The 19,041-nt window shown below is 41.0% G+C and overlaps 1 protein-coding gene across 3 annotated transcripts in view; it reads right to left on the bottom strand.

Annotated features, from left to right (window-relative positions):
* The window catches only part of LOC103532494 (unconventional myosin-X-like), a 92,406-nt gene that overhangs the window by 10,170 nt on the left and 63,195 nt on the right, over positions 1-19,041 (bottom strand). For all 3 annotated transcript variants that reach the window (XM_030454049.1, XM_030454050.1, XM_030454051.1), the window contains 11 exons: positions 15,123-15,162; positions 12,875-13,645; positions 10,176-10,299; positions 9,444-9,687; positions 8,529-8,624; positions 6,881-6,974; positions 6,194-6,249; positions 5,144-5,286; positions 3,866-4,060; positions 2,548-2,705; positions 1,350-1,473 (listed from right to left, as the gene is read on the bottom strand). In XM_030454049.1, coding sequence (XP_030309909.1) covers positions 1,350-1,473; positions 2,548-2,705; positions 3,866-4,060; positions 5,144-5,286; positions 6,194-6,249; positions 6,881-6,974; positions 8,529-8,624; positions 9,444-9,687; positions 10,176-10,299; positions 12,875-13,645; positions 15,123-15,162 — 2,045 coding nt within the window. The remainder of the gene's footprint in view (positions 1-1,349; positions 1,474-2,547; positions 2,706-3,865; positions 4,061-5,143; positions 5,287-6,193; positions 6,250-6,880; positions 6,975-8,528; positions 8,625-9,443; positions 9,688-10,175; positions 10,300-12,874; positions 13,646-15,122; positions 15,163-19,041) is intronic.

The raw sequence follows: 19,041 nt of genomic DNA, 5'->3' as shown, positions 1-19,041 counted from the left end.
TTCTGTGTTGTGCCTGTTGACCCCAGAGCCAACACAGAATCTGAACCACAGAAGCAGCTTTTACTTACCATGAATGCCTACACCAACATTGGAAATTAGTTTTAATCACCTAAATGTTTGCTTTGTGTGTCTCAGAAGTATGTGATACCACCATACTGCTGCAGGTTGCATTCTTCTTTGCACATCTCTGGGCTATAAGTTCTTCTGAATCTCCTATACAGCCATTGCTTCCCCAGTGGCCATGCATTAATTGTACAATACAAATACACAGCCCTGTAGCAATAAGTTCCACACTGTAAGTATTTGCTCTGTAATTTTTCTGTATTTCAGATTTTTTCTGTGCTTTCTGTGCAGAATTTTTCTGCCTCTTGATTTGATTCTTGTATCATGAGAGACAGTGAGCAGCTATTCCTCTTTTGCTTTTTCCATGGCAGTCCTGCTATATTTATTCCTTTAATTGCATGCAATTCTTTCTATGCCTTCAATGATCTTTGGTTAGGTTTACCTCTCCTGTATGTGGAATACCAAACTGCATCCTGTATTCAAGATGCAGGAGTGTGATGTATCAGTATAGCTGCAAATACTTTTTTTCCTTTTGTAAGCTTTCTAAACCTTGCATTAGCTCTTTTGTTTCTGTGCTGAGCAAAAGAATTGACATTTCCATAAAGCTACGTAAATTTGTGTTCACTTTTCTAGGGAGAACTGGAACACTCAGGTCCATCACAGCCTGTGTGGCAGACTGTTTTTCCCATGTACCTTGCTTTGCATATATAGATTGTAAATAATTTCTGAAAAGATTTTTGTGGCCCAGTCACTCTACATTAGAGATTTTCCTTATAGGTCTTCAGCATCAGCTTTCAGCTTTAGTATGCCAAATAATCTGGAATCATCAGCAAATAACTTTGGTTTTCTGGTGGCCTATCAAGCACAGCTCTTTTACATTGATGAAGCACTTGAAGAAAAGATTAGACTGGTATTATAGCAGCTTCTGTATGAATACTATGCCACAGCCAGCTGCATGGTGTAACCTGTTGTAGGATTTGCACTGGAGCCATTCACAACCCAGCTGCAGCTCAAGGATGACAGGCTGCACATCCCTTGGATGGATGACAAACTATCTGCGCCCCACATACTTTAGGATTCAGAGTTCCTAAGATCTGAGGCTGTGGATACAAAATTCATTCTGGGTAGAGGAAGTGACTGCTCCCTCTCTCAAGTCTGTGGGCTACACTGCCACACATGGACTTCACCAGACAGCTTATTGGCAACATTTCTACTTTTGTGGTGCTCAGGCTCCACACTGATCTTCAAAGTGAGAGTGTATTCAGTCACACAGGTAAAATACTTACAGTTGACATTAACATCTCCATATGGTAGTGGGAGCAGTGGGGAATGCAAAGGGTGCTGGGTGTATCGCAAGATTGGGTTCCTCCTGTATGTCTGTTCCACTACTTCTAAGTTTGTACTGTTTTCCTGAAAAATAAAAAAAGCATGATGTCCTTATACATTTAGGTTCAAGCTCAGCCACTTAGTACCTAAGTTTCTTGAGGTCTATAGAGGTACTAGCTAATGAAAGCATAATTCACATATAAAAATTACTCTGTGCATTATTTCTAAAAATTAAATGTAGGAATATCCATGCTGGGTCATAGCAAAGTTCACCAAGCACAGGATCTTGACTTCAAATGTGGCTTGTGGCTGCTACCTAATATAGGCATGTAACACAGATATATGGCATGATTCCTTCCTGGCATGTCCTTCAAACTTTCAAGAGTAAATGGTTAATGGACTTTCTAACCACAGATGCACTATGTTTAATATGTAGTAATGGGCCTGTCCTCCTTGCATTTGCCTCTCACTATCATACACACTGGCATCACATTCACCCACACTTTGCCCTATATTCCTTCCCTAATAAAACTTGAACTCTGAGCTGAAGTTTTCGAAGGTTACCACAGTCACAACCAGCTCTTTCTTCCTGAATAATTACTATCTAATTGCATCTAGTTTAGGGGTCATCACAATGTGTATGTTTCCATTCACATTTCTTCTGCAGTATACTTTAGTCTGTCTTCTAATGATTCTGGATTTAATTTGTTAAGAGTTTCTGGAAAGAAGCCTTTTCAAAAAATCGCTCTTGCTACAGTGGCACGGTGTTTTTTTCAAAGGATATTTTCTCTCTACCCTTTATTCCAATCTTTAACCACACAAGCCTAAGGTGTGAAAAGGACTTCATAGAGTACAGCAAAGTCACATGGCTGGTAGGAATGGAAATGTTTATATTTGAGTTAAAGGGATGCTTAGGAAGAGGAAAGGATGCAGCAGGGATTTGCAAATGCTTACATAATCCTGTATGCCATTTGTAATTACACAGCAGTTGTAGTTTCAACTTATGCAGATCAGTTAACACGCTAATTCAAAATAAAATTCACATTAAGATTTGATTTTTTAGTTCCACAGTCAATTAGCTTTCTAAGGAATAGTTAATTTTTCTTCCGCTCCAAGACAGTAACTCCATTTCTTGGGAATTAGCATGATGCCACCTACCCTGATGTCACGAATGAGTTGCTGTGTGGGTGTTTCTATGGGAACTTTGCTGTCAATGACACCTTGAATGGCAGAGGCCCAACGCATGGCCTCATTCAACAGCTTCGTATACAGTCTGTAGGAGTGCTTTCGCCCATGGACAATGATGTTCCAATAGCCTGTGGAGACAAAGAACCTAGAAGGTGAAACTTGCTGCTGTGTTATTTTCTCTTTTTGCCTGTAGCACATGGCTGAGAACACCCTTGCTGCTTTGATAGCAACATATGGTGTGTCTGTTTAAAATTTATGTCCCCGATTCTCCATACCTATTTTTCAGCAGGGAGGTCTCAGTTCAGGATTTGTCACAAAGACAGCTTTCCAAGATACAAGTATGTCACATCATTATGGGACTAATTCCTTGCTGACCAGTCAGCTCACTTTCATAGACAGGGTTTGGGCTATACTCTGCTATCAATCACTCAGAAAATGACCACTCTATGTACAGTCCCCAGTCAGATATCCCTATCAATTGTCATAACTTAAAAAAATAATATGCTTGACATAAATTGAAAGAACCAGTCAGGTTGATGACAATTCACTCTGCTAAGTTCCCCCTAGACATCTGTTGAGATAAAAAATGTGGACAATTTCTCATGAGTGAGCAGAATAAACTTCATCTCATCTGTCTTCACTACATGCTCCCAGCTTCCAGTTTGCTTTCATATCTTTTAAAAATATCCCAAGTAAGTCCAGTATTGAAATGTGTAGTATTTCAAATCTTGTCCTATGCTTCAAAGTCTTTATCAACAGGATTCAACCTTCATTTCATAATGCCAGTTCCATCCCAAACTAATCAGGTAAGCAGTGGAGGATCATGCCAGATCCTGCCTTCCAAGAACTGTGTCATGATGCACCAAAAGCCAACATAGGCCCTTGTCACCTTTTGGTTCTAAAAACTTGAGTGATGCTACAGAAGTGATGTTTATTTATGGAGTTGTACTTGTCATTACAGTGTCAACTGGTATTTACATCTCAACTTTGAGAACTCATACTCCTTTCCCAAATTTGGAAACACTGAGATAAAGAGTGACACTACTGAGTGCAAAAAAACATCAGCACTGTGCATCTACATCAGGTATGAGGAAACTGGCATACTATGGTCTGTCCCTTTTCAACTCTTACAGTTTCTGTGGGGAGAGATGTTTTTAGACAGACACAGAGCCTCAGATAATACCAAGACCACCTTTCAACATGGCACACCATTACATCCCTCCATCATGCTCTCTTCAGGCAAGTCTACACATAGGAAGTCTGCTCATTAGCACTTTCTTCCTCTTACCTGTGTCTTTGAAGACCCTCTCATCGGGTTGCACTACAGAGCAAAGGCTATTGAGCACAAGTGTGCCAAGCTTGGCAGCTGTGCGCTCAGATGACTTGTAGTAATCAAGGGCAGTGTTTGTCAGAACAAACCAGCGTTTTTTCATCTTCAGAGAGGACATCTTGTTACTGCTCTGAACCTCCTTATGAAGCCAGCCTAGCACAGGAACACAAACATGTCAATGGTTTCACCACAACAGCAGTTCCTGCCTCCCTCCTGGTGGCTCTAACTCTGAGCTTCACCTCTCTGACAAAGGCTCAGAATTGAACATACCAGCTCTGCTTAACAGCACAATCACTGTAAGAATTTAGCCCGAAGTTTTCCACAGCGCTGTTCCATCCTTCAGCCCTATTACTTTTTGACAGCAATCTTTGGTTGAGTTTGCCATTGCCATGAAGGCATCCTCTATTAAGGATGCTTCTCTGACAAGTCACAAATATCTGCATAAATAATTTACGATTTCGGGAAGTCATAAGACAATATGCTCATGCACTTGCTTTCCACAGCTTGGATCAGAAGCACCTTCATACCTTTAGTACCATGTGATGAGATTAAAGCACTAAGAAAATCTTAAAATATTTGAGGCAAAAAGGGGATATGTGTGTAATATGTGTGTGATACTACTCACGCATCAACTCCTCCACCTCCAACTAAGTACAAACTAGAGAATCTAAATCATTTGCTCAGCCTCAGACAATTATTCTCACTTCCTGATGTTTACCAAAATCAGGTTAGTGTGTTTGGCTGTTGATAGCAGCAAGCCCACAAAGCTGTCTCTCCATCCCTCCCTATATGACAGGTGTCAGAAGGAAAAGAGCTTTCTGAAAACAAAAGCTGCAGTGTCATGTTATAGTCAGTCTAAGCCAGCTGCTCCTAAACAGCAGCCATGCTCCTTTCTGCTCCCCGATGGCATTTGCTGGACATGTTGAGAAAGGCTATGGAACTAACATCAGAAAAGTAAACATATAAAGAAGTACTAATTTTTTTCAGCTTTAGGTTTCTGAATTCACCTGACAGTAAGTGCCAGGGCCGGCACAGCACAGGATGCAGAAAGCAGTGGGTGGAAGGTGGAAGGGGGCAGAGAATGGAGGGTTTTTTGGGTTTTTGAGTTTTGTTTGTTTGTTTTTTAAATGACAAGCAGCTAAACCCTAGATTGGATTAGCTACAGTCAAACCTCCCCTTCAGGTTATAAATCAAAGATGAGTTTCACATGTAATAATTGCATGCATTTCCTTTTACCTCTCACAAGGAATTCCTGGCCATCAACCTTAGATTCGCCTTTTGGTTTCTGCAGCAGGGAGATCCAGTGATGCATCTCCTCAGGGGTGTCACTATTGCAGTGAATCACTCGATTTGCTGTGATTATCACAAAAGAATTTGGTCTGCCAGAAAAGAAAAGCATTAAAATTGATTGCAAACATAAAAATATCTCAACTCACTCTCAGCACACCAAAAGCCATGTACCCTCTACCTTCCCATAAACAACGCAGACTTTCTAAATACAAACTACAGAGAAGTACAGAAACACTTTAGAGATACCCTGTACAGTTAGTCTAAAAATTGATGAATGCAGAGAGCAGATAAATGGAATAAAACATCTTTCAAAAGTAATTTCCAAAGACTAGAAAATATTAATTAGCTGGTGACATGTGTGAGAAAAAAAAGCAGACCACAGAGGTAAACAACTTAATAGCTAACATTTCACTTCAGCACTGTAGTAAGAATCTTTGCCCTGTCTGGACTTGTTAACATTGTAGGAAATAATTAAATGTTAACGTAAAGTGATATGACTATCCCATATCCTATTCTCTGAAACTAACCAATCTGTGAACTAAAGGTCTGTGTGCTCTGTTGGACTGCAAAGATTTCAAGGAGTACAGATTTTCAGTTTACCCATTATTCTTCCACAATGCTGCTGCTTTCCCCTAAATTAAAAAAAAAAAAAAAAAAAGCTACTTCTATGCTGAAAAACTGGAAGTGCTGATTTTGCTGAACATTTTCATTCAGTGTTAATAAAGCTAAGACTATAATTTCTTGACACTGAGATTATTCTGTTTGCACTTTAAAGAGGGAAAGGAGAAACTTCCACCTACAGAAAAAACTTATATGAACTCCAGGCCTGGAGAGGCACAAAGCTTGAAACAAGCTAAAGACTTCAGTTATATTTATGTTTGAAAATAAATTCTTGTGAGTTTAAACAAATGTAAACCCCAAAGCAAACCTGGACCTACCCACAAAAATACATTAGAGAGCTTCTAGTCTAAGAGATTGTCAGGTTGCTGTACCTACCTATCAGGATTGTCTGAGGCACAGACAGAGTCAATAAGACCAACATCCAGGGTTCCCTGTACAGTGAGAAAGACACAAATACCAGGAATTATTGTAACTTGTAAGTTACAGACATTCTCCTTTTTGAACAGGATTGGAATTAAAAACATTCTTCTGAATTCCAATAGCTTGAGTAGAAATGAACATATAAGAAAGGCACAAATGAGTCATCTTTGCTCCTTAACCAGCACGGAAAGAGGTGCAAGGGTTCCTTCCACAGGACTGAAAGAAAAAGAGCTGCAAGTTTCCAGCAAGCACTACGAATGTCTGAAATAACCTTTGCTAATATCTCAGTAATAGCAAAATACATTAATACATTGTTCTTCCACTTTATGCTGGGAAAAACTGTGAGCCAGACTAGTCCCACATTCTCATCCAAAGACATTTTATCTGCATGAGGCAGCTTCCCACTTCCCCTCAAACCACGGAGAGCTCTTGGTAATCAAGCCAAGCCACCCACCACATCCACTATGTTCCCTGCTGCTTATCCTCCTTTGCTACCAGCTGTGCTTTTTCTTTATAATAATTGTTCAACTTTCTTGCATTGCTTACAAACTACAGCACTGCAAGTCCTGGAAAACCATACAAAAAATAGTTAAACACAGAGGGCTGTCAGCATGCCCACAGACTGGTTGCACAGTAACTCACCACAGCATTCTTGGGATTGGCCTGTTCATCCTGCATTTCCCTCAGCTGCTGCGCTGTAGCGCTGTGTACTCGGCTCAGGACATTAAACCAATCACTGCCAATCAAAACAGACTCAGAGTTATGATTTGAGTAGTGAAGCTAGCTGTAGAATATTATCAAGCTTGGAAAGCTGCCTGTGGGAAAACTTCTTCATTCACTATTTCCTGAGGACTCTGCTACAAAATACATCTTGGGCTTATCATACCAGACTCGTCTTCCTTCCTCCTTATTTATCCATGAAAATTCTGTGCATGTTCTCCAACCTACTGAGAGCTGCTCCTGCAAAATCCAGTTTTCTTCTTGCTATTCAAGCAGGCAGTGGCCTTACCAGGGAGCACATGTCAGCAGATGGAGAAGAGAATAGAGCAGTTGTAAAGACAGGGTCAGCCTGGAATCTTCCAGGACTAGAGTCTTACTGATGCCTGGAAGCCTTCTTAACCAGTCACTCTCTGATCTGCTCAGAAACCTGAAAGTCATATGGCTGTTAAATAATCATGGGTTTTTTAATAAATCAATTTGGAGTTATTTGTCTGTGAAAGGGCTTCTCAGACTAATCTCTGTTGCCAAACAAGCAGATCCTTATCTGCTGCTTACAGTGAGATCAGAAAACATCTAGACTTCATGGAGGATTCTCAGATTGGATACTCTAAAACATCTGCTAATCTGCCCTTTCTTGATGCAAATGTTGGTGCTTTCTTCTCACTCAGAACAGAGACAGATATGGGCACATTTGTTTTACACTTGCCCTAGCAATGCTACCTTAGGGCATGCCTAAGTAGTTTTTTCAGCTACTATCCCTTCAATTTACCTGTTTCTTGTTTCTGTGTCTGTTCTTTAGTCTATTTCTGTTAATATGTATGTGTCCAAACACTTCCCCCCCTTCCTCTCTCAACACCCAAATGAATAACAACAGACCCTAAATAACTTCACAGAATCATATTAAAATTTATTAGAGAAACAGTTACACTGGCTGTGCTGAGACCAGAAGCCTTGGTAAGAATCAGAAAACTGGGAAGACATGAGCAGCTAGGGACAGTAACCTCTTCGCTTGGCTTTGCATATCCAAAACAGGTTGTCCAGCCTGCCCTTAAGCAACTTATTCCCACTGCCTGGCCAAGACGCCAAGAAGGAAGGACATGAGTCATTTGTTTGCTTTGCCTGGGAAGATTTTATCAGATGACACTACAGACTCTGATAAGCTGCAGCCTTTTCTCTGTCTCCTGGATAAAACCCAGCTGCTCTTGCAATCATTTACAGACAACATGAATAGACTTTTTGTTTGATTCAGGATTCCATTTAATAAATAAATCAGCTATTAGATGTTCCAGTTTATATTAAGGTTCTGTGTCTCCTGAAGTAACCCCTTGAATGCAGCATGCTCACAGCCATATACAGTCCTGTGACTGACCCACAGGCTGAACCACTGTCTTGTTAGCTGCAACAGTGTCTTCAAAGTAGGTGTGGTACCTCACAGTAAGCACAAAATGATGCTCTGGTATGAATGCCCTCTTCTCCAGCAAAAGGAAAGTGATCGTTTCCCAGGCCCTCTCATGAGGGGCTGAGTCAGACCCACATGAAAAGCCAAACCTATCAAAATTCCATCTAATACCTGGCATCTTCTGGTGACTCTGCAACAATGTGATAAACTCTGTCTTCTGTCACAATGTCCAAAGCATTCTCCTTTTCATGAATGTCCACAATCTCCCTGGAACATATCAAATCACAAGAGCCAAAAATGGCATAAATTCACAGGCATAAATTCCACCTGGCCAATTTTTTCCTGTCATACCATTCACTTTGAAGGGAAATCAATGGTTCAGATGGTTTGTAACTATGACAGAGAAAAAAAATCCTCTAATACACATTAAGACTCCTTTAAGGATCCCTTTAAAAAGATGTGTACAGTTAATTAGCTACAAATCAAAGCTTAAGATGTTAAATGGATTTTCTTCAAGACACCAGCAACTAGATGGAAGAAGAGGTAAACAGGGAGGTTGACAGAGAGCTGTTTACAATGTCAGATAAGCCACTCTTTCTAGCACTTTACAGGCCTAACTATTGCTGATAGGTGACTCCTCTCTCTTACAGGAGGAGGTGTAAAAAGAGCAGCAAAAAGAGCATTCAGGGCTCAGGAACAGCTAGCACATACTGCCAAATTAAAATCCCACAGTCTGTTTCACACTACCGCGGTGAAATGCTTGGAGAAGCCAGGAAACAGATGTACTCAGGGTAGGGGAGAATGCATGGGGTATGTACTTAATTAGCCCCTCCTGGTCTGGCTCCATCCATGTCTCAGAAAGAGCTTCTGCCAGATTATGAAATGCTGGGAAAAGAACTATCAAGGAACTCCAAATTCCCTCCAGAGTAAAAACAGAAGCTCTAATTGTCTTCTCCTTCCCTTATGTTTCTGATTCTCCTAGCCCCAAAGGAGATACGTAGTCAGCTGAACTGACAGCACTGGACACTTCATTACTGATTTAGAGACCAAGTACTAGGGATCAAAAAGATTTACTACTTCACTCACTTTGCCCTTCTGATGTCAATGGTCCCCTTCAGCTTCTCCTCGCTATCATTCTCAAAGTACATCAGTTTGGATTCTCGAAGCACAAACCAACGGCGTTTCCAGTTGCGGCGTGAAAGCGTTGACATGCCTCCACCTTTTTTATAAAGCCAGCCTGACTTCAGTGCCTCTTGCTTGGTGCGGAACCACATGAAGGCCTCGTTCTTCAGAACACACCAGCGACGCCTCCATGGGTTCATGAGCCCTCCTGCAAAGTGAGCGAGGAAGATTTCATCAGACATGCAACAAGAGGGCCATGTTTCCATACCGACCCTGCTTCATGGGAACTTAGTTGCCACTTCAGTTCCTACATGAAACAAGGGAGCTGACGGAGGCAAACAAGGTTATGTTTAAGCTCGAACAGAGGAAAAAACAGAACAAACTAGTGAAGCAAACAAAATACAGAAATGTGTGCACTGCTCAAGTATTTTGTATTGGCTCCAGTTTCATAGCTCAGAATGAGTCACTTAAGCCCATACCAAATGGGCACAATGAAGTCTCTGTGGCAAATCCAGTCTGATTCCCTGACATCCACCTCCTAGCTCTTTGTTTTAAATAAAAGAAATCATTAAAAAAAGAGAAAGCCAAGCAAACAGAGATCTGAGAGCAGATAAGGATGATGACTCTGGAGAAACAGAAAAGGAAATTATGTTTCCTGGATTCCATTCTTCCATGGTTTTGGTTATCACTGCTTACCTTTCATGTAGAGATAGCTGTGAAAATAAGGTGGCCCTGAGCCATTGAAGATGGTGACTCGTCCATTACAGAACTCTTCATCTGTATCAATGTAAACATCCACTTCTTCTTCACTGTCCAGAAACTAAAAGGAAAGGAAGAAATCGGGGCTTTGAGAAACCTGGTGCAATAGGAGGTCTCCCTGCCCATGGAACGGGGTTGGAACTAGATGACCTTTAATGTCCCTTCCAATCTAAACCATTCTATGAAATAAAGGTTACTTGGGCTCTCCTTGTGGTAGGATTGGAACAAAGTAAGAAGGCTTGAGAAGCCACATGACAAAGAGGTGCAAAGCTACACATACTCCCTTTACAGAAAAAGCAACACAGTAAAACTAGAGGCTTGAAAGCTAACCTATTAATGCCTAAAGCAAGAGTCTCTAGAGCATGGAATTTTCATACAAGAGAGTGCTACTTTGCAGTGGCCATGGCTACAAAACTCCAGTTACCTTCAGTAACAAACCTTCCTGTTTCAAGGCAGAGGCCACAGTCCAAAATCTGATTTAATGGGATTAAGAGAGAATTTTTCTTTTTGGAAGCTTTTTCCTATTTTTCTTGGCAGATATGCCAGAACACTGGACAAGATGGAGCACATTTTGATCTAACCCCTGCAAGGAAATGTCTTGCTTAGAGTTGATCAGGAAAAAAAGCACATTCCAGGATAAATGAACCCTAAAAATAAAGACATAAAATACTGAAATAATAGTACGGTATTTAGTCATCCCTACTCTCCAAGTAGGTATCAGCCCTCAGTCAGAACAAAATACTTCACACATGAAATCCCAAGTTACCCTGTCATTTCCTTTACCTTAAATATAACTCTCATTGATTGGCTCTATCAATTTAATACTAAGTTGTTTCTTTTCATTTTTCCCTTCTGTCCTCTCCCTGTGACCTCTCTAAGCTCCTCTTCTGTCTCATTCCAGTTCCATTCTTTCTCCCTCTCCTGCCATTGAATTCCAAAAAGTATGTACTCTTGGATCAGCAGCTACTGGTGGGATCACGACTCAGCTGAAGTTCCCTCCTCCTGCTGTGGCTCATGCCATGATGCAGTATCAATCAGATTTTTCATGAGCCTTACTCACTGAGGAACTAAATAAAATCATCATTGAATGGTTTAGGTTGGAAGGGACCTTAGAGATCATCTACTCCAACCTCCCTGCCATGGGCAGTGAGCTTCTAATCTAGACAAGGTTGCTCAAAGCCTCATCCATCCTGGCCTTGAACAGCATCCTGGCATTCACAGCTTCTCTGGGCAATCTCTTCCAGAGTCTCACCATCCTTGTACTGAAGAACTTTTTCCTAATATCCAGTCTAAATCTATTTTCCTTCAGTTTAAAACCACTTCCCCTCGTCCTGTCGCTGGACAGTCTTATGAAAAGTCCCTCTCCAGCCTTCCTGTAGGTTCCCGTCAGATACTGGAAGGCAGCTATAAAGTCCCCCCAAATCCTTCACTTCTTCAGGCTGAACAATCCCAGCTCCCTCAGCCTCTCCTCATAGCAGAGGTACTCCAGCCCCTGGATCACCTTTGTGGCCTCAAAATCCTCCATTTCTATTTACATTTTCAGAAGAATGGTAGACACTGGCCTAGTTGTGACAGAATAATTCATGAGTTGAAGATTACCTGACAGTGATCTGTGAGTACCTGTCCACCGAGAACATATTTTTACTCAAGCAGATCACATCATAAAAAATTCTGATGTCTGGCAGCTGACATTAGAGAAATGCAAACAGAAAAATTCATGCAACCTTTTAAGAAGGGTCACAATCTGCCATTGGAAAAGAACAGCAAATGAAGTAAACTGAAATACTTTAAAAAACAAATCAATCAATCCTTTTTTTTTTAAAGTTATTTCATAGTTAAACCTCTCTAGTCTCAGGGACATAATTTACACAAAGTATTTTTATTGCTGTCATTGGCTTCACACCTGACCTCCTCACCATCTTATGTGGGCTCATCTGACATCCTGTTCTGAAAGGGGATTTATTTTTGTATTATTAAGCAACTCTCCTGAAGGCAGGAAAGTTCTGCACTGGGCTGTGGACATATCTTGGCTTTACCACCATGTGATTGTCCCTGTATAGGAATCAAAAGGTTCAGTGGTCTTGGTTGTGTGTAGCAGGACACAGCCTGGATCAGTACAGTAATCTCCTCAATCCTTCAAATAGCTTAACTTGTACACAGTGCCTGAAAATAAACCTTGTTTCTGAACAGCAACAGGACTACAACGAGAAGTTTTAGTGATGGAAACATATCAAACCCCAGCTTTTTCCCCTTCCTCCTGTGATTGTCCACTACAAGCTCAGACTACTTCACTGAAATCTCTCTAAGACAGAACACATACATACCTAGCGGATACTAGCTGACCACTTCCAGTCTTCCTACTGGGCAATATGTCAATATATAGTGATGGAAATAATCTAAAATAGCCTAAAATATGTGCTAGCTTGTATACCAGTAACACTTGACAGTCACAAGCCCTCTGGCCTTCAGCCTATCTATGACACTTCCCTTTTTTTCAAGCTGATATTGATGTAACAGACAGTTATGTATTAGTGACAATATCCAGAGCAAGCAGGCATGCAGTAAGAAAACAAGGATGTTATAAATATCAACAAAATCAGACTAATGACTGGAAAGGTAAAGGGAGGTATTCTTACTGAGTCCAGGCTGCCACGGTTGGAATCCAGGCTGGTACCATGGGAGTGTCTCAGACCTTCCTCACCATTCAGGGGCTCAACTGAGGCACTACCTGCATCTCCACACCCATCAAACTCCTCATGGTCATAATCAGACTCCACATCTGGGGGACAAGTGTAAATTGGTTCTCCCATCTCTCCGCTGTTACTCCTCTGTGTATCCAAAACACTGCTGTACATGCTTTCTGCTGGGTCAGATAGGGCTTTTTGTGCCTTGGGACTAGTGGGTATTTCCACAGGCTGTCCTGGAGCAAGGACAACCTCTCCCACTTTTCTCTGGAGAAGTGAAAGTCTTGTGTCTGCACCTTCCTCTGTGCCATGCTGATTCAAGACCACTGAACTGGAACTTGGCTGTCCTTCATCATCAGCATGAAAACCCTCATCCACTTCCTCTTCAGCCAGTGGTGCCACCAGGCTGCACTCAATGTTGAGCGTCCCCTCGCTAGAAAGTGAGCGCTCCAAGTTCTGCACACTTTCATCCAGATTTCCAAAATCCAACAGCTCCAAGAACTCCTGGGCAACCCTAGATGCCTCCTTTTCCAGCCTCTGAATCTCCTCTTCTCGCTGCCGATTGATTTCATTCCTGGTGGTTTCACAGATGATAGACATGTGATCCTCCTTCTGTTGCTGCAACTTCTCAATCTCTTTCTCCAGTCTTAAGATCTCCTCCATTTGACGTCTCTCTTCTTCTTGTAGGGGAATATCAACTTCCTCAGTCTTTACTGCTTCCACCTTAAAAGAATTTATAATAGTGTTAAAGCAGTTTCTTCAACAAGTATGCCCAGACCTTTCATTCTTCCTACCTCCTGTGCTTCCCTTGTACTTCCCATCTGCAAAAATATAACTCTAAGCATCCTCTGCTTTTCTGATTGGCATCTGCAATCATACATGGTGTAAAAGCCAAAGGTAGAACCATGGAATCTTCAGGTACCTCCTTTTTTCCAGCAGCCTACTTCCTTTCTGAATCAAACAAAGTAGCTCACTGGGATGAGGGAATTTTTAGAAGAGCCTCCTTTTGTCTTCTGTTGCTCATGTTAGAGTCCATCATACTCTAAACATACAGTTTGCATAAAAGCATTCTGCAAGCTCATTCTCTCTTTTTGAACTATCTCACACACATATAGGAGAAAGCAATATATCCAAATACATATATATGTACAGCCTGCTCAAGCTGAAGATTTCCCAGAAATTCATTAAAACATCTAGGGATTTTGTTGCTGCCTGAGCTGGGGGTCTAACCATCAGAATCTTGGTCTGGAATGAATATTTGCAATGAAGTATCCAACCCAACCCCACCGAAACTCCACACGGAATTTCTTGGCATTCTTTAGCATCACTGGATGCATGATAGCTGACTGGCTGATGAAAGATACTGTCTTCCTCTATTCTCCACACTGAAGTAACACGAAATTTCTTGCAAATACACAATAATTAGAAGACAGAAGATAGTGGTAAAGCCACCATCCCTCCCCTCTCCACAGAGGAAGTTGAAAACATGCACACACAAGAAAAAGCAAAATAAATTCCAAAAGGATTTAATGTACTTCCTGATAGGAGTATGACAATGCAGCCAATGAACAAGCCTATCTAAGCCACAACCCTTGTTTTCTTTAGTTACCCTGTTGCTTTTTCTCTATTTGACTCTTCCTTGTGGACAAATGTGTTTTTATGCTCTAATCTGTCAACTTCACTGAACAGAGATGGCCTGAAACTGGGGAACAAGTGGTTTGGGAAAAGACATCAGAAGATAGACAGCTGTTTTCATGCACCTCAGGAAAGGTGCTCTGCTCTTTGATATATCAAGTACCAACAAACAATAAGATCAGTTACAAGGGGTTTATTTTAGCCATGGTAGCAGCCCTCTACACTTTTATTTTCAGTGTTACAGGCAACAATCCAGCAAAACAGACTGTGTCACAGAGTAGCACATCACAAGGTCATGTAATAATAAACTCAAGCAGTAGAGATAAAAAAGGATGTGGCATGTTCAATACAGAAATTTTCAAAGAGGAACTATGCAAGCTAGTACATGAGCCTTGAAACAACCCCAACCACCTCTATCCACCTCTACCTAAGTGAAACACCTGCAGTTTTTGAGTGAACAAAATTCATTTTTAAAATGGTGTTGCCACAATAACAACAGTTTCAGGTGAAGTGTAGGCAATGAAGGATCCCTTGCAGACATATGAAAAAAATAAATTAAACTTACCTGAGCCACTTGGAGTAGCGCATTCAGTTGCTCCTTTTCTCTGTGAAAAGCCAAGACATGATAGTCAGAAAGACTCAGTTCTCCTACATGAGGCTTTCAGAATTACATGAACACATCACACCTCCATGGATAAGGTTAAAATAAGGTACGTGTTGTAAGACTGATTTAAAAGCTTTTGTAATTTAGTAAAAACCCCATTCTCTGTGGTTGGCATGACCTTTGTGGATACAACAGATTTTCCTCACACACTTTCAGATCAATCAGGAAATTGGATTAATTGGAACACACTGGGAAGGACATTGGAAACAGCGACAGAAAGGCAGAGCAGTTAGACTCATGATAAAAGGAAACAATCTTCTGAAGTACTTTACATGCATGGATATTAAAAGAGTTTGTACAGACATAGTTGACAGATATTAGGACACTGCTTTTTTAAAAAACAGAATTATTGCAATACCAACACCAAAATTGTGTTTTATTTTGCTTTTACTCTGCCAAAGACCTCAAAAAGTTATCAAATTTTTGTACTTTGTTAAAAGATTAAACAGAGGACTTTCTATTCTGAAGACCTGGGTAATCCATCTTGTGTAACTTCCCAGTAGCATGCAAAACCTAGTTTACTAGAAAGGGCTCTAAGAGTCAGAGTTTGTTAGTAAAGAGGAGTAGAGGTGGAAAAATAAATAAATAAATAAATCTACCTCACAGTGCTGCATTTCCATTCAGATCAGAAAGGTTGCACTCCAAGAGAAAGCTGTACCTATGGCCAGTTTCTCCACAATGAGCATGCTACAAAGAACTGAACTACAGGGGACAGGCAAATGCCACAGTCATGCAAAGGGAACAGGGATAAGATGTGGCTGAGTATAAGAGTAGCAACCACTGTGCAGCTAAATTCAGATTGACAGTAGTAGCTTTCAAATCTATGGTTCAACCTCAAGCAGAATAGGAGGGCAATAACTATTTCTCAGGCCCTGCAGCTTTTCCCAGCCAAATTCTAAATTGCAGTTGCAAGTCATGAAGTCCTTAAAGCTCTCACTCATGCACACCTTCCTTCAAAACCAAAAAAATCAAAAATTAAAAATCCAGGAAATGCTTGTAAATGAAAGATGATGTAAGTTAGATCCATATGGTTCAAACTTTACTCAAAGATCTCTAACAGCAGTAATGAGTTATACAACTGCCTTAAATGCTATGAGAGTACAAGAAGCAGAACAATTTTAAAACAAAGCAGGAATACCACCTACAATGTACATTAATCCTTAGAACTGTGTCTCACAGTTTTCAGACCTCTGATATTTCATGCTGCTTTCCATCTACCTCCAACTGATCCACACTCTTCCTGAAACACAATACTCAAAGCTAGGGACAGAACTCCAACTCCAGCCTTACCAGTGCCAAGAGGAACAGAAGAATCACCCCACATCTTACAGAAACAATCTTGTTAATAGATAGCATTCGCTTTTTCCCCTCACACTCCACTAGTGAGTAATACTCAACTTAGCCTGCAGACCTCCTTCCTGATATTGAAGCAGCCCAGGCTTTCCTCCTTCTCTCTGTGTGCATTTGATTATTCCTACCTGTATATGTCTGTACAGAATGCTATCCTATGTTTTTTGGACCATTTCTTTAATTTGCCACAATTATTTGAATTGTAATACGTTCAAGCTATATACTTAAAGCCCCTCACCAGATGGTTTTATCTGCAAATTTAATAAGGATATTCATATTTCCTCATCCAATATATTATGAAAACATTGCACTACTACCATACTCTAATACAGACTGGAAAAATCTCATTCAAGGATTCTCCCATTTAAATAAAAAAACATTGTTTACTAATTAAAATGCAATAGTAAAATGCAATAAATTCACAAATCCTGTTCTTGTTTCATCTACTCTTTTCCAAACCTCAATACTTACAGTATCTTAGAGTACTGTCATAACATGCCCTAACCTATCCTCAGCCTACTCAAAGTCGAGTTACCTACCCTCTATGACTTTTTCATATCCACAAGGCATGCCATAAGATATCACAGAAGGAAAGAGGTCTTCAGAAATCCACACTGGCTCTTAACTCCTTTATCAAGCATTTACAACTGATTATTTCTTTCAGTATCTTCCTGAAATGGATGCTAGGCTGACTGATCCACAAATCCCTTGGTTTTCCTTTTCATATTTTAAAAGGAGGTCATTATGTTTGGAATTTTCCAGTTCTATGGAAAGTCCATTGCTATCCACAAAGGAAGAGAATGAGAAAAGCTATTGATTTGAGCTGTTTTAGCTGGTTCTTGAAGGACCACTAATTTTACCAAATCCAGATGACTTCTTTGTAACTTGATTTATCACAGCATTATTTAACCTTTTATATCCCTGCTAGGTTTTGAATCCTTGCACATCTCTGCTAATTGTATTACTGTTCAACTGTTAAGCCTTTTGTGGAAGACAAAGACACTATCAAAGACCTCTATTTTTTCAATATTACAGATTTTTCTCCTGTTGAACAGTAGATCAAATTGCTCCAAGTCTCCCTTTTTCTAACAGTGTATGCACAATAACTGCATATCAGCTTTAATTTCACTATAGCTCACTTTGCATCTTGGTCCTTCTGATTTTGTCTCTGCATGTGTGCTGGACTTTTTTTGCTTGTTCTCAGTAGACTAGCAAATTTACAGTTTCTGTGGATTTCCACCTCATTTTTGAGGTCAAATGCAAGTTCAGGATTTAGCCAAGTTTGTCCAATAGTACCTTTTTGGCTACTTGCTATGAATGCAGACATTTGACATCAAGTCAATGAGTGATGTCCCTCAGGGCTCCACAGATGTGGGGATAGAGTGCACCTTTGGTAAGTTTGCAGATGACACTAAATTCAGTAGAAGTGTTGATCTGCCTGAGGGTAGGGAGGCTCTGCAGAGGGATCTAAACATTCTCCACTGATGGGCCAAGGCCAACAGCATGAGTTGGGTCCTGCACTTCAGCCACAACAACCCCCAGCAGCACCACCAGGCTTGGGAAGGAGTGGCTGGAGAGCTGCCCAGCAGAGAGGGACCTGGAGATGCTGATTGACAGTTGGCTGAACATGAGCCAGCAGTGTGCCCAGGCTGCCAAGAAGGCCAATGGCATCCTGGCCTGTATCAGGAACAGTGTGACCAGCAGGGCCAGGGGGGGTGATTTTACCCCTGTACTTGGCCTTGGTGAGACCACACCTCAAGTACTGTGTGCAGTTTTGGGCATCGCTGTATAGGAAGCACACTGAGGTGCTGGAGAGGGTGCAGAGAAGGGCAATGAGGCTGATTAGGGGTCTGGAAAACAAGTCTTACACAGAGAGGCTGAAGGAGCTGGGGCTGCTCAGCCTGGAGAAGAAGAGGTTGAGGGGAGACCTTGTTGCTCTCTACAACAACCTGAAAGGAGGCTGTAGTGAGGCGGGTGTTGGTCTCTTCTCCCCAGTGACCAGCAACAGGACAAGAGGTAATGTGTTCAAGCTGTGCTAAGGAAGGTTCAGGTTAGATATTAGAAAATATTTCTTCACCAAAAGAGTGGTGAAGCATTGGAACAGGTTGTCCTGGGAGATGGTGGAGTCACCATCCCTAGGAATATGCAAAAAAAGGGTAGATGTGGTGCTTCTGGAGATGATATAGTGGTTAAGGTAGTATAGGACTGACTGCTGGACTCGATTTTGAAGGTCTTTTCCAACTGTGATAATTCTATGATTCTAAGTAGAAAATGACAGCAAAAAGAGCAGTTCACCTGATTCCTAGAAACAATGACACTTCTTTACAATGATGCTGGGTTGAACAACAATGCTGGGTTTGTCTTTACAGTGAGGCTGGTTCTTTTATGGACTGGGAACCAGAGGGCAGGGCAGAAATAGAACACTGGAATGAATAAACTAAATAGGTCCTTTTACCTAAAACTAGATGGG

The sequence above is a fragment of the Calypte anna genome, chromosome 7 (assembly GCF_003957555.1).
Source record: "Calypte anna isolate BGI_N300 chromosome 7, bCalAnn1_v1.p, whole genome shotgun sequence".
Lineage (NCBI taxonomy): Eukaryota > Metazoa > Chordata > Aves > Apodiformes > Trochilidae > Calypte > Calypte anna.
The sequence above is the reverse complement of the archived record's forward strand: the minus strand, read 5'-3'. Positions and strand labels throughout refer to the sequence as shown.